This window comes from Maylandia zebra, linkage group LG13 (assembly GCF_041146795.1).
Source record: "Maylandia zebra isolate NMK-2024a linkage group LG13, Mzebra_GT3a, whole genome shotgun sequence".
Classification (NCBI taxonomy): Eukaryota; Metazoa; Chordata; class Actinopteri; order Cichliformes; family Cichlidae; genus Maylandia; species Maylandia zebra.
Window position 1 is genome coordinate 23,662,014 of NC_135179.1, and position 14,811 is coordinate 23,676,824.

The 14,811-nt window shown below is 45.3% G+C and overlaps 1 protein-coding gene across 1 annotated transcript; it reads right to left on the reverse strand.

Annotated features, from left to right (window-relative positions):
- Positions 1-1,637: 1,637 nt before the first annotated feature.
- Positions 1,638-12,377, reverse strand: ism1 (isthmin 1). Its single transcript, XM_004559770.4, has 6 exons — positions 11,422-12,377; positions 6,192-6,407; positions 5,101-5,365; positions 3,554-3,697; positions 3,319-3,408; positions 1,638-3,013 (listed from the first exon to the last, which is right to left on the reverse strand). Exons 1-6 carry the CDS (start codon positions 11,557-11,559, stop codon positions 2,496-2,498), a joined length of 1,371 nt encoding a protein of 456 aa, XP_004559827.1. The 5' UTR covers positions 11,560-12,377; the 3' UTR covers positions 1,638-2,495.
- Positions 12,378-14,811: the final 2,434 nt, after the last annotated feature.

The window sequence follows — 14,811 nt, forward strand, 5'->3', positions numbered from 1 at the left end:
ACCTTTTAATTAAGTTTGCCGTGCAATTAGAGCCCTGCGGTATTGTGGCCCAGACACTTCCTGCATTGTGCTACACCACCCATAAAGTAGCAGAGCTAAGGCGGCGAGTGAAGGAAAGTGAGAGAGAGAAAGAGAGAGGCTAAAAATGGCCCCACCACATCTGCACCACACCACAAAACAAAGAGATGCCCAATTGCCACCATATAACCGGGCTCTTTAACTCCCAAAGCATGGCAAACAAACCACCTGAACTTGTCTTAATGTGAACCATTTCTAGGAAAAAACCCACAGCAGAACACCTAAAGCTTATCTTGATGTACTACGTGAACCCATCCAAGTTTCCACTGCTTTCTTCTTTCTTTCTTTTTTGTTTTGTTTTTTACTCCCGCAGTTCGCTGAGAACTCCCAGAGCCGACCCTGTCAAACTTGGTCTAAAATTGTTTAAGTACATTGGACGTGATTTCCTTCTCATAACAAAAATAGAGACAAAATCCCAACAATCATATCTTGGTGATGCTTAATGAGCCCTTTCGGATCCTTGACAATATACCACTAATATGGTGCTTTGCGTCCTTTGAAACATACCAGAGTAGACTCGTGGAAATAGTAACACAAAAGCGAGGCCTCGCTGACACCCTACGGTCAGCACAGTTTATACATTTTCATGCCAGTTACTCTCACAACACTCAATCTGCTACGCGGGCCAAAATTGTGCCTTGTGTTCGCGGGGGAGGGGAGACAAAACGAGAGATGAAAAATGAGTCGGGTGTACGAGTAATCGCCTGCTCTGGAGACACGTGGAGCCTGTCTGGAGAAGAGATACTGGGTTAAGGTGGGGTTGGAGGTATGTCATCAATTTGAGCTTGGCACTAATGGTTCAAAATAAAGACGAACACCCCGCTTTGATCTTCGTGGCCTGTTCACTAGACCTGCTGCTAAAGATAACGATCCATGCAGGTTACTGTAATCTTAGCCTTAAACCGCTCAGGAGGAGGACAGGAGAACAGGGGAAGAATATCTACATTTTAATGGAATGTAATTTGCAGTGAGTATTCGAAGGTGGGCTGCTGCTAAAGCATCGTGTTTGAGGAAAAACAAGACGAAAAAGGCGTGCGGAGAAAATTTCTACGAATAGTGGGAGAAGAAAAAAAACTAGGCGTTTGCGAGTTGTGCCTGAGGGGTGTGGAACGTGCTGGGGCCTGCTGCATTATAAAGACAAGCCCTACACCCAGCCAGCTGTGCTGCACACAAAACTGCAGGAATGAGGGCACCATGAATGGCTTTCACTGTGTGACAATGACTGCAGCATTCAGTGGAAAGGCAACGGTCAGGGGTCTCAGCTGCAGAGATGCAGCACCGAGTGTGTGTGTGTGTCTGTGTGCGTGTGTACACTGAGAAATTACCCAGGAATGTGAGGATACATGCCAAAGACAAAGAATTTGCATTCTCCTCGCCCTCTGAAGAAATATCACAATCCCATCAAAAAGCCTGTCCCGACAGCCACACTGGATAGAACTAATTAAAGTCTTGTGATCGGCTAAAGATGCTTTTTCTTTTCCCGCTGATGCCAAGGGAGAACTGTTAGGACTGTGTGATATGGCTTGAAATTTCAATTTTCTATCATCTTACACATTCACTGGCTTTAAAAAAATTTATTTATAGATTTATATCTCAAAATAACAAAAAAAGAAACATTGTCACGTACAGTTCACACATTCTTTCTGCTCTATTTAACCCTAACTTGAGACATGGATACGCACCCTGATGGCGAAGCATGAGCCAGAGAGGAATCTCAACTTTGGCCACAGACGCTCGACTTAAACTCAGCTACGACTTAATAAATACTTTACAAAAATAATGCAGGCTTTTTTTTTTTACAATGAAGATCTGCCTCAGAGACACACAGTTAAATTACGGGGGGGTAAATGAATGAAAATGAAAACGTGTGCATGCTAAATAAACAATCAAGCGTACAAAAAAACCTGGATAACTGTGAATGACAAAGTTAAGGGAAACTGGGTAACACATTCCTGAGGGAGGTGTCGTTATTCTATTACCACAGGTCTCTCCGATCCGAACGAGCCACACACGCACACAATCGACACGGGCACGATAACAATAACAGTTCTACAATGACAGTTTTCCCTTTTAAGAATATGAAGTCAGTCCTCCCTTTAGTAACCAAATCTCGAGTTACAATTGGCAACATAATTACTGACAAAATTTCATTTTCATTTATTAAAAGTGTAAAAACCAAATAAAAAAATAATCAGATAAAAAAGACTTTCACGCCTGGTTGTGATGATGTTGAGAGAAGTTCCTTGTGAGAAAAAACAGGTTCTGACTCTGTTAGAATTCTTTGTGGTTCAATAAGAGCAGTATGTCTGTCCTCAGAGCCTAAAAGTTCATGTGTTAATTGACCTAAAACAGAATTAAAAAGGGTTTCAGCGCCATTTCTGAGGTTTAGCTGGATATATGGGCAGTGTTTTTGCGGGCTAGAATTCCCTTGCCTCTTCAAACTGTTTGTAATAGTCCTCATCCTGAGGGTTTTCTGGACACGTCTGCCCATTGTTTGGTGGCCTTGCCTGGTTGTAGCGGCTCCAGTCACCTTTGCAGATGATCCAAGGCAGGATGTCCACCTTGTAGTGAAGGTCGGCAGAGAACTCGGTGCTGATTAGATTGGGTGTGCCGGCTCCTTTGCCGCGGGTGATGAGCTTCATGTTGTCGTCGTAGCAGCAGTGCTGCGCAGCCAGCGTGGTGGATTCAAGGGTCAGCATGGAGCGGATGCAGTAACGAGCCGTCGGCTTGTAGATCTCCAGCTTCTCTTTGGGACCGCTGGCGTCTTTCCAGCGGAAATTTCTGCGCGTGGGGGCGTCGTATACGTCCGCCGTGCTGTAAGCCACCTCGGTCGGGTAAGAGCAAGGGCAGCTGGGAAGGTCGTTTGCCACCTTGGTCATGTATTTCTTCAAGAAATCACTCTTGCAGTTCATCCAGCGCTCACAACTGTCTGTGTCTGGAAGAAATCAGGACACAATTTCTAACACTTTCCAACTGCAGAGGATGAAACCAGAAGTGAGATGTTTAAAATCAAGGTGTGCTCGCTGAGTTTAGTAAGAACAGAAAGCAAAGAGGGAGTGGGCAGCTGCATGCTGTGCTCTTCCTGTCCTGTTGCACAGTAATGGAGCACAGCATGAGCATGAGGAATGCTGAGAGTGTGCAGGAGCACTGCTGCCAGATGGAAGAAAATACCTTTGATAGAGTAAGAACATCTGAATGAAGGATAGTGTGGAGTAACACATGAGGAGGCAAAAATCTTACCAACTCCAAAGAGCTCTGTGGCATTGAACTCATCTGTTCCAGCTAACAGGCTCACTTCAGTAGCTGCCGTCCTGAAGGCATCTTCAATACCTTCAGAGAGATGAAAGTACAGTGAAAGCTGGATCAAAAGATGAAAGACCACTAAATCAACACATGGACATACATACCATGTGTCCTTACTATGAATAATGTATTTAGTGATGTGGGTTTTTGTCTGCTATTGATAAGATTTTACCTGGGCAGTTAGGCATGTCGCAAGTTCTGGACTCGGTGGCTGTGCAGGCATAACCGCATGACCTCGTTCTCTTCTGGTTTCCGTTTCCACAAGTGACACTGCACGCTGACCAGCTACTCCAGTCCCCCTCTCCATCCATGTAGTCTTGGATCAGAGAGAAAGAAAGAAACATCCTCAGCCCTGTTGCAGGCCATATGCTGAACTTACATCACTCTAGCCTGGACAGTTTTGGATACGGGCAAGTGAGGGGGTTCGCTCTATAGTGTGCTCCTCAAAGCACATACAACATACGCTCATCTATCCACATGCACGTGCTCTCTGTGCTGATGCAAAATTATTGTGTCAATGTGCAATTTCAGTGAGCCAGTTAAAGCATTTTGGAAATTCCATAAAAAGCTTCTGTGCATCCAGGAGACAATTTAAAAATCAACGTTTTCTTTGCTACCTAAGCATCCCAGGCACAAAAGCACCGGATGCCACTGAGCTGCTCTGTCTGTGATATATTAGTTTGAAAATGGGAAGTGAAATGGGAAGAAATTATTGTTTAAGTTCAATTATCATTGAGCCCATCACCGTTATGCACATAATGTGGGCATTTTGAGGTGGAAGTATTTCTGGCTTGGTTCCAACCTTCCTATAGGCCCCCCGCTGCCATCTGCCCCTCATTATGAGCTTTTTTTGTATGAATACAGGCCAGATAGGCTTCTTCTACTGCTGCCCTTTCTCCCCTTTTAAAGCATATTACAGAGCTGGGTGCCAACACTAACCAGAAATCAAGGAAAAAAATAGATAATAACCTGTGCTGAGACCACAGATGAGACGATTGAGTGGATGATCCTCACTGCCTGTCCACAATTATGCTTATAAAGTTTAAAGCCGAGACAGTAATGATGATAAAATATTCCCTCGTCCATTTGTGTGGTATGAAATGACCGACGAATGAGATCTGACCACAGCGATAAGCCAGAAACATTAATCGCGGGCTTTGGTTTTACAAAAAAACAAAAAACATTATATCTCTGGCAGCCTAATCACTGTAGTGCAAGTGAATAAAATGAGATTTTCCACAGCACACGCATTCCTGTTCAACCACGTTGGTTTGGGCATGCTACAACACGGGCCGGACGCATACTGCCTGACAGCGAGCGTAAATCCTTCACCGGCAGATTTATCTGTGGGGTTACTTTGGGAGAGTCTTGCGAGGACGGTGTGGCGACTTTAACGGCGCCTCTGGCCCGGCTCCTGCTCCCGAACTTTGATGTAGCGAGGCGTTCAAACCGTGTCACATAGCGAGCTCCACAACACAGAGGAATCCATCTCATAAAAGAGTGTTAAAGGCTTCAATCAAGGGCTCCCAAAGGCTCGCCTGGGATGACTGCACTTATTATGGTGACAGCTTAAATCAGCAAATCTGCAAATTACAGATTCCACGTCAGACGACAGCCATGTGTTGAAACGCCGAGGACTGGTGCTCGAATAAGACGCGGCCAAATATTGTGCAGCGTGCGAAAATTTCCCTGTAAACACACACACACTGTAATCCTCACCATATTCCGTTTGAGCTTTGCTTCCCCTCCTGTCCCAATCTGCCGGTGGCCTGAGGAAGTTGCTGTCCTCTGTGTTGCTCCCATAAGAGCGCTCATTCTCCTCTGTTTGATGAGTGGAGGAAGACGAGGAGGAGGAAGAGGACGACGACGAAGTGTGAGGCCACCAGTTTCTCCAGTTTGGCGAAGCCCAGTTGGGCTTGGTTTCCTTTCGGAGGCCTTTCTCTGGTTCATGGCCCTCTAGTCCATCCACCACTTCAATGGTCACCTGCATTAAGAGAAGTCGACTCAAAGTCAGTAAGAATTGAAGAATTGAACTATCGATGGTGGCACTTCCTGGTACCCCGACACACAGAGTTACCCACTCCCTGTTTTCTGTCCTCACACATGTGCCTCCCAGATGAGGGGGGAACTCTACCCCTGCCCCGCAGTCACCCTCCCACCTCTCGGGCTCTCTCCACCTAAACACAAAGTTCAAAGGGCGATTCAGCCTCCTCCAGACCATGAAAGCCAGATGAATCTCAGGATCAAAGACACCCCCCCACCCGACCCCCCCTTCTCCCATAGCTCACGCCCTTGCTCAATTGGTTGCTCTGCTCTCTTCCCACATCTTGAGATGTTAATACACTTTGTTCGTGCTCAGATCTGGCAGCGATGCCCTCAGAAATGGAAAGACCCCCTTGCTAGATTAGACAGGAGAATGATTTAAACATGGCAGCGGTTACTCGACCATCTGCATCACTGAGGGACTTATGGGCAAGGGTCTGCCGCACATTTACATAAGCTGCTGTCTGTCTCCCATCACACGGGTTAGCAGTGAAGCATTGCCGGTTAGCATCTGCTTTTCAGCTGTCATTATGATCGACGTGAGACTTCACCGTGTCTCTTCAGCTTTGCTGCGAGCCAGGAAGTGTGAAAAGGGACAAGGGGGGCAAAAGGAAGGAGGAAAGGCGACAGAAGGGGGTTAACGACGTGCGCCAAACTATCCTCCTTCTTCCTGTTTGATCTTCCTGTCCTGTGTGCTTGAGTAGTCTTGTCTTAAGCGGCAAAAAGCGGCAAAGCATGCTGGCAGATGGGGAAACACGTGCGTTTACCTGAATGTTGGGATTCTGTCCGTTGATGTCAGCTTTGGAGAGGTCGGGGAAGTTGTGCAGATCTAGGAGGAAAGCGCCGGGGCCGTCCTTGTGTACGCTGCCGCCCTGTGCCCAGGGGAGGGTTGCAGGCCGATGGGCCAGTCGGTGTTCTGGACCAGACCGTCGGTCTTGAGGGGCCAGCTGGGCTGAGGAGCTGCTTTTTGCATTTATGTTGTTCTGTTGAAGACAGAAAGGAGGGCAATGTTAATTTGTCATCACTTCTTTAAAAAATCGAATTGGTTTGGTTTGGCTGTAAAAACTAAGTAGCCCTATATGTAAGAAATCCAGGGTTTGCACATTCAGCAACATTAAGATTGATCTCTCGTGTTGACAGAGGTTCACTCAACCATGACCTCTGTCATAAATCCTGCAGACAGTGGACTACTGGGAGCCCAGAAAGAAGGAGCCACTGGGATAAACATTCTGTGTGTCTGCCTGCTTAAACCAAAATATAATCTGTCAAGAACTTGCATTCAGAGCCAATGTCACAGCTAGACTGTATATTTTTCCATTTTTAACTGACAGAGTATACTTCTGCTTTACCATAGAAATATAACGTAGACATATATAGCATGTGCTGATGGTGGCTGGGAGAAAAGAGCCATGTAGGACCTATGGTTTTCCTGCTTTGGGGCTACACAGAGAAACCTAAGCAAACATTGCAAAAATAATTACATCTGCCATCTTGTAGGCAGAAAAACATTTGGTGCACTGACAGGAGTGTTGTAAATTCATCCCAGAAGGACACTTGAGGCGTTTGTCCCCTATCAGGTATGCACAGAAGGAGCAATTGGACAGCCGTAAGCAGTCGGCAATCATCCCCGTTGTGGGGTGGCAGAAAATAAGATCAAAAAAAGCCATCAATCACGCTCCTTGTTTTCTTTTTTCACGTCCCGTTTCTTCCTGCCTAGTGTTTTTGTGGGCAGGCTGAAGCCTGAGAATATGGCAGCGGCGCTGTACGGTTGCGGTGGCCAGTCACAGACAAAGTGTCAGTTCAGCCACATTGTGGTGGGTATAAAAGCCCCCAGTGGAGCTGTTTGTGTCCAGCCAAGGTGCACTCCGGGGCAATATAGGCGCTGTAAATGGAACGGCACAGCAAGGGAGGAAGGATTATAAATGTAACTTGTATTCAAGCGAGGCGGCTGCACAGAAAGACTTCCACATCCACTGAGCACTGCGTTCCTTAGTTCAAAACCAGATGGAGATAATGTGATAATGGATTTCAAAGAATTTTAAAACGTTCAAATCCCATCTCTTAATTTGAGCGATTGCTTTAATTACAACGATTATACCGCTGGCCATAACTTTGAGAAAGAAGAGCAGATGCATCTAAATTGTTGCTTTGAACCACACACACAAAAAAAAGGTTATAACTTACATATGACGACAAGGTTTTAATGACAATTTATGTCCATAATTGTAAAATTTGACATTCTGAAAAAGGAGATTCCAGCTAAAAACCACAGACGTCTTCACAACCAGCCAATTACGGCAGAGAGCTCAGTACTGGAAAACATCATTCCAGCAGCGTCGGCTATCGACCCTTTATGCGAACATCACAGGGCTCTCTTTGGATGTATCACAAGTACTTGGACTTTGAGATGCCCATGTGATAACCCTGCCTTTCAAGTTCCCAGTCTTCAGATTTCAGTGGCTGTAATTGAGCCCCGCTGAGGGAGGAGGAGGAGGAGGGGACGAGGGGGGGCAGCCCTGAATGCAACACTCACAGCTTCAGTCCACTGTGTAAATGCAAGCACACATCTGTAAACAAATTAAACAGGTGTGGTTGATCTTATCTGGGAGGCCACCTCTTTTTTTATACAAATGCTACGAAAAGTTACTTTTTTGCTGTTTCCCTACAACTCATCGTTTATGGAAACTTATCCAAAGACTCTAAGACGATTAATCAAAGCACAAAAATGACTTTTCCCCACGTGTTTGTCTTGCAAAAGAAAGCATGGAGGTAGAAATCTTTTTTTTTAACCATGAAAACCCAGTCGCAGTGTTTACAAAGAGATTATTCCTCAATTATGCCATCTAGTCATATCAGAATCTTCTGTTGTTTCATATTATGGGTATTTACAGACTTATTATTTAGTCTTGACACAAATATGAATACTTTACAGTCAAGCTTTAACATGTTCTCCATTATGCTGGAGTCACTGCTGCTCAGTGTTGAAGCTTGCTGAGCTGCAACTCGATTGTAAACACAGAGTTTGGCAGCTAATAGGCAAATATTGGTAGTTTATCAGCACTAATTCCACCTAATCTATGGCTTAAACATTAATTATATTGCAAACAAGGGGGGGGGAAGCACTATATTACAGAACTTTTTTCCATTTTTTTCCATTTCAAACTGAAATAAATGTGAACTATTGTGCTGCACTAAAAATAAAAGCAGTCATTTACTATCAAATTGCATTCAGTAAATTTTCCACTGTATCCATTTGCAGTAAGAGCCATCTTAAAGATAGTTTCCAGACTAGATCATTTAAAGATTGTTGCTCAAATGTCACAGAAAATGGAAGGAGAGCTTTTGCTTTGCTGTGATGGCAAATTGTGTCTCTGTACATGTGGTAGACCTGCAGTAGATTAAAAACTGAGCTAGGATCACATACAGAAGTTAAAAACGTGGAATTCCCAGCCTGTAGATACTTCACTTCAACATCTCTGTTATTTACAAATCACTTGGTCTTATCGTTTCTCTCTCTGCCACCAAAGACCAAAGAAACATTTACTTTTTCTGGCCGTCCTCACAAAGTTGCAGCCGTCAGCTTGACTTAATAATTCATGTTGTTTCATGCTTTCCTTTTGCCTTTGAACAGCCGGCTTCTCGCTTTCCTTGGTGCCACGAGCAGAGATGATGGTTTTCTGACTGCCATTGAGCATTGAACAGCATTCTGACATCATCGGTCACCAATATAAGCTGCTTTTTGTCGCTCTAGATTTCCGTGTTATGAGCTCGGCAGTGTTGAAGGACAAGTCATGAAATGTTACACCCCCAAATTATTGATTTTATGTTTTTTTTCCCTACTTGCCACTCCAAGAATGTGCTTTTTTTCTACGTCTAACTTTGCTCTCATACAGTAACAGTACACAGAAAAAACTCATTTGAATGTTAAAAAAATCAGCAGTGTTCCCGATCACTCATCTGAGATCCGCCTCGACAAAGTAAAATGCTTTAATTTGAAGATCAAAAGTCACACACAAGTCTTTGGTTCGTCTGGGGGGCCTCCCAGGATGCCCCCACCACCACCCCACCCCAAAAAAAGCCATTAATGAACACTTGCACACACAAGCCACCCCCTTTACATCCTCACAGTATCTCTTCTTCTTGTCCCGCTTCCCCCTTTTTCACTTTGTGAGGGCTGCTTAAAGGGGCATGACTCTATTTTCAATTGGGAGCAACTCAGGGGTCCTTCCCCCTGGGAAGCTGGCAGGAAATGAAGGCCGTCCACATTGTGCCAGATGCTTTTCAACACTACGCTTCTGTAGGTGGAAGAGAAAATCATCCTTTCCCTAGTCACATGGCGTACCCAAATGTTTGCTTACATGAAGAAACGGTGAAGATACAAGCCATGGAGGACCTCTTGAAAAGAAAAGCACAATTTCATAAAATCTGACTGCATGCATTTTCATTTTTAAATTTAACTGATTTCCCGCAGCCACAGAGGCCTTCCTGCTCCAGCGATGATAATAAGCCTCAGACAAAAGAGTTTTCTCTTTCCACTTCAGGTGCATGGAGCTGCATCCTGACAATTGTTCTTCTGTGAATGGCACTTTAAATATGACACCTCGGGATGACAATACACCCCTTGGGCTGTGACAAGCACGGCTGAAAGATGACATCACGGTCTTCAGTGGAGGGTCAGTGAAGCGTATCTGCAGTTAGTCGCAGCGTTCGTGAGCAAAGAAAATTTACAAAAAAGAAACCTCAAGGCTCGTCTGGCTTCTTCTCCCTTGTAAATCTGGACGAATGTCAAACGGGATCCTGAAGCTGGGATATAAGTTGGCATGAATGAAGTTTATTTATTTATTTTTACTGCGATTCAGCTGGAGAAACTCCCTGCTACTCCTCATCCGATCCAGCATTTGGCCATGTGACAAATATTCAATAAATTCCTGGAATATTTCCTCAGCTTTGCATGGCCTTATATCCCACACAACACGGGCTTGTTTGGCATATACGCGGGTGTCACAACGATGGCAGTGATCTGGTGAAGTAAAAATTCTTTCCATTCATTTCCCCTAAGCCCCATTAAAGCATTTACACAGGGATACCATTCCAGTAGGCATAAATACCCATTTATCACCAGGAGAAGAACAAAGTATTTCAGTAGCATGCTAAATATACATCAAAAAGCAGCTGAAGGATGCTTAACACTCTCTAAAAAAGCCTGTTGATCCCAGACCCGTCTTAACCCGCAGGTCAGGATTTGGGGCTCTGCTGGAGACTGTGCGCTTTATGCTTTATGTTAAAATGGGCAGTTAAAACCATTAAACCTGCCTTAAGTGCTGTCGTGTTGACAAATGTCTCCTCCAGTGAACTTTTGTTGGGACGCCTTCTAAAGTGGACCATAAGCTTTTAGCAAAACTGTCTTTTGACCATAGTGTCTTGAGATTTCCAAACTTTACAGTCTTGCTTACACTAGATTACACCAGATTTAAAAAGTGAAGTTTAAGGTTTGACCTGAAGCGGGTAAATGTCATGACTTGTCCTGCAAACACACCCTGGGCAGGAAGTGGGCACCTTTAGGGCTTCAGCTCTGACCCCTCTGCCTTATCAAGTGTTGGCCTGGATGACAGTGATGAGCCTGTGATGACAGAGGAGTGCCTGCAGCTAGCATTTAAATCCCCGACAACAGGGAGGTGTGTCTGGTGTGGGGCACTGATCTCTGACCCTGCCTCATCTTCTACCCCTCGGCTGGCTCACCACAGATCCCCGGGGGACATCCCGTGCGTATGTCAATCTCCATTCACTCACAGGACAACCCCCCCAGGTAATGAAGGTTTGTTTTACCTGGGCTGCATAATCATATGAACATTTGATCAGAACCATCTGCGAGTGGACACCCCTCAGATTTCCCAAATTTAGTGTCAAATTTCCCTGAAGATGTCTCCTTATGGAAAAACTAAACTAAACAAAACAAAAAAACAGCAACGAGGCTACTCACAGATTTCCCCCACTCACCTCTGTAAGCGCTGTGCTCTGATCCAGGCTCACAGTTACATTCCCTTGGGGAAGCGGATTGCTCCGCAGCACCGTGATGTGCAAGGTAAGGAGAAGAAGTCCCAGGAGCAAGAGCAGTTCCGCCGCCAGTCGCACCATCCTCTTGACGCGACCGCTCTTTGGAGCCCGCGGTGTGGTCGGAGCTCCGACTCCGCCTCCTCCCGGTGCAGAGACTCCAATCTCCGGATCCGCCGGGGACGAGGAGCCGCAACACCACTTCGAAGCCACTTCGGGAATCACAATTGCAAAAAAATAAAAATAAAAAAATAACAAAGAATGAAGGGAAACGGAGCGGAGGTGGGGCAGCAAAAATAGTTGAGAGAGAGAGAGAAAGAGTTTTTAGTTTGGATCCAGTGTTTTTTCTCTGCAGATGTTTGTATTGTCCTGCGTGAAGGTTGTCCCTCTCACTGAAGGTTCACAAAGTTTGATCTGAAGACAAACGCGGTGAGCCAACGCTGATGTGCCAATCAGTGCGGTGCAGCGAATCCTGCAGGGCCGATCCAGCGTGCAGCATTAACGCTTTCCTTTCTCCGAGCTCGGGAAACTTGCAGCCCCGTGTCTCCCCCACACGCTGAGCCTCATGCTTCAGTTTCCCCAACTTCCACCTCAGCCGCTTTACGCATTTCTCGTCATGTGCGCGCTCCGCGTTAACCGGCGCATTCTCCGGTGAGCCCTAACTTTGGAGGGAATAAAGCAAAGTGCAGGTAGTTTAAAAAGTAGCTCTTCACTGTTCAAACTTCTCAACGGAGTTGTGTCTGCTTCATAAACAGCGCGCATCCATCCCGCGGGCCCCGCAGAAACGGAAGACTCAGGCTCGCGTGCGTCTTAACGAGTCGTAGGCCGCTGGTGGAGAGAAACCGAATCACACTACCGACACACGCTGTACTTGTTGTGCGCTCTTGAGGTGGTTTTATACCAAACGCCCCCGTGCAGGCGCCCTCCCCCCGGTTAACTCTTTCGTCCCTCTGAACCAGTCCTCGCAAAACTGAAATCCGGTGGAGCTTTTCACGTCCACAGCATTCCTGAGAAAGGTGAAAACTGAAACACCCAGAAAGTATATTGGTACCCTCTGCTTTCCGCTGCAGGCGATTTCCAAAAGTGCGCTCTGGTCACCTGATCAAAATATTTAAAACAGAAGTAAATTTTATAAGTTACATTTTCTTAAAGGAGCATGTTTGATATGTGAGATTAATTAATATGACATAATTTCTTATCAAATCAGACAAGCAGGAAACCCCCCACTATGTTTGGACAATGGAGACTTTAAGTATCCACGGTGGTCCTGGGAGGCTCTGTGGTATACGCAAGCGCCTCGCAGCGCAGAGGTAGACACCCAAAGCGGCTCTGCAGGAGGTCTGCACATGTTGGCGTGTGTGCAGCAACAGCAGCAGCAGCCACGTCTCAGATTGTGGAGAAGGTGTTGTAACATCTCACTTAAGCAGGACAAATGGTACATAATGTGATTAGCTGTTGTGAGACTATTTATTGTCCGCTTCAAAGGACAGGCCGCTGTGTCAAATTATGCACCAAGCAGGGCCGCTCGCTGCTTTAACGTGGGTGACAGCTCTGCTTGATCCACTTGGCCCGGAAAAGACCACGCTTTCCGTGTCATCTATCACCTGACGACGACTAACAAGATCCTATTACCTAGCGGTCATAAATGATTTGTAAGCGCCGTAACAGCTAAAATAAGAATCATCCTGACATTGGTTTTCGTGGCACAATTCAACCCGCAGGAGAAAGACGCTTTATTTCTGTGCATGCGTAATCTGGGATCTTGGTGTAGGATAGCGATGAGTTAGAAAAATCCACAGGTCTGGTGAACTGAAGCCTTGAGTTTACCTCTACTGGTGTAGCTGCAGAGTCTCCTGATGCCCGTTTGCACCAGAACGCATCATGGTCATTCCAAAGAAATCTAATGACCAACGTTAGGGAATAAAGAGCAGGTGCTTGAAGAGTTCAACAACTTAAATATTTAATAGAGTACCCCTGACATCATGTATAGAACCCCATGAATATCTGATGAGGCTGAGTTGGGTTTAAAACACACAATAAATGCTTTCAGCTGTCTTCTGCATTATTGCCCCAACCTTGACCTTTTTCATTATTTTCCCTTATATCAGTAGTTTCCAGCCCAGCTCTATTCCAGGCTTTAGTCTTTCTTAGCCCAGGAGAAGCATAGCTGTCCAAAGCGTGCAAGTTCTGTCCTGTTTCACTTCAGATCTCTCGCTCTCTTTTTTAGACTAGAAAAATCTCTGTCTAAATGGAAAACAGAGAGCGGTAAGAATGGCTTGCCTGCTTTGGACACAGTGGTGGACATCAAAGGCGTAGCAGAGGATCCCTCTTCAGAATAGCAGCTACATGCCATTCCAATAAGTGCAGTGTATTTGGATCTGCAGTTCAAAAGAGGCTGGTGCAGGCAGGCAGGCAGGTCTCTGGGGCCTTGCCACCAGTAGTCTGGCTGCACAGATGTTTTGAATGCCAGCGCAGACCATTTGCCACTTTTGCTGAAGCTGAAGGCAGTTACAAGTGACTGGAAAGAAGCTCGGAAAGACTCGCGCTCCCCACCTTGCCTGGCAGTCAGTGTGTATTACTGAACTCTTGTCAGTTTGCCTCAGGAGCCTGTTTGAACTTGACATTTTTTGGAGTAGATTTTTTTTTTAAAGTCCATATGTCAGTGACAGCTGTAGCTTTAAAAGTAGGTCGATTGCCAGCATGATTGCTTTTTTATCTAAACAGTCTTTTAAAGATTAGGACACATTTAACTAAAAATGACAGTTTTGTTGCTCATAGCTGTAGGATTTTACAAAAATAAATAAATAAATAAAATAAATTATGCAATCTGCTTCAAGTAAAGTAGAACTTTTCTTTTTTCATGTTTTAGGGCCATGAGTCCGTTGAAATGTATCCTGCAGCAGTCACTGTCATTCAGTTTCTTAACATGTTAGTGTTGCATAATGAATAATGCAACAAAAAGATGGAAAAAAAAAGCCACAGATAGGCTGTCCTCTCCCAGCTTAATTTTAAGCTCAAAAGTCATCGTCAAATATCAGATTTTTGGAGTAAACCTTTCTCCAGCTGTGCAGCTATGCAAAAATATTGCCGGTAAGTCTCGGCACGTTAGAGTTTGCCTTTCTGCATAATAACACTGGAGCTTAGTATTTGAAGACTCCATGTCTGTGACGCACCGCGTTAGGGCAGAGGATGAATTCAAGCTTTTCAGCTTCTATCTCCACACGTCTCCCTCCTGCTGCAAACCCACGCTGAATTTTTAACACTGCTCACGTTTAGAGTTAAGGTGAATGCAAACAAAAATGAATAACAGGCATCCGTTAGACGTTAGAGCACCCC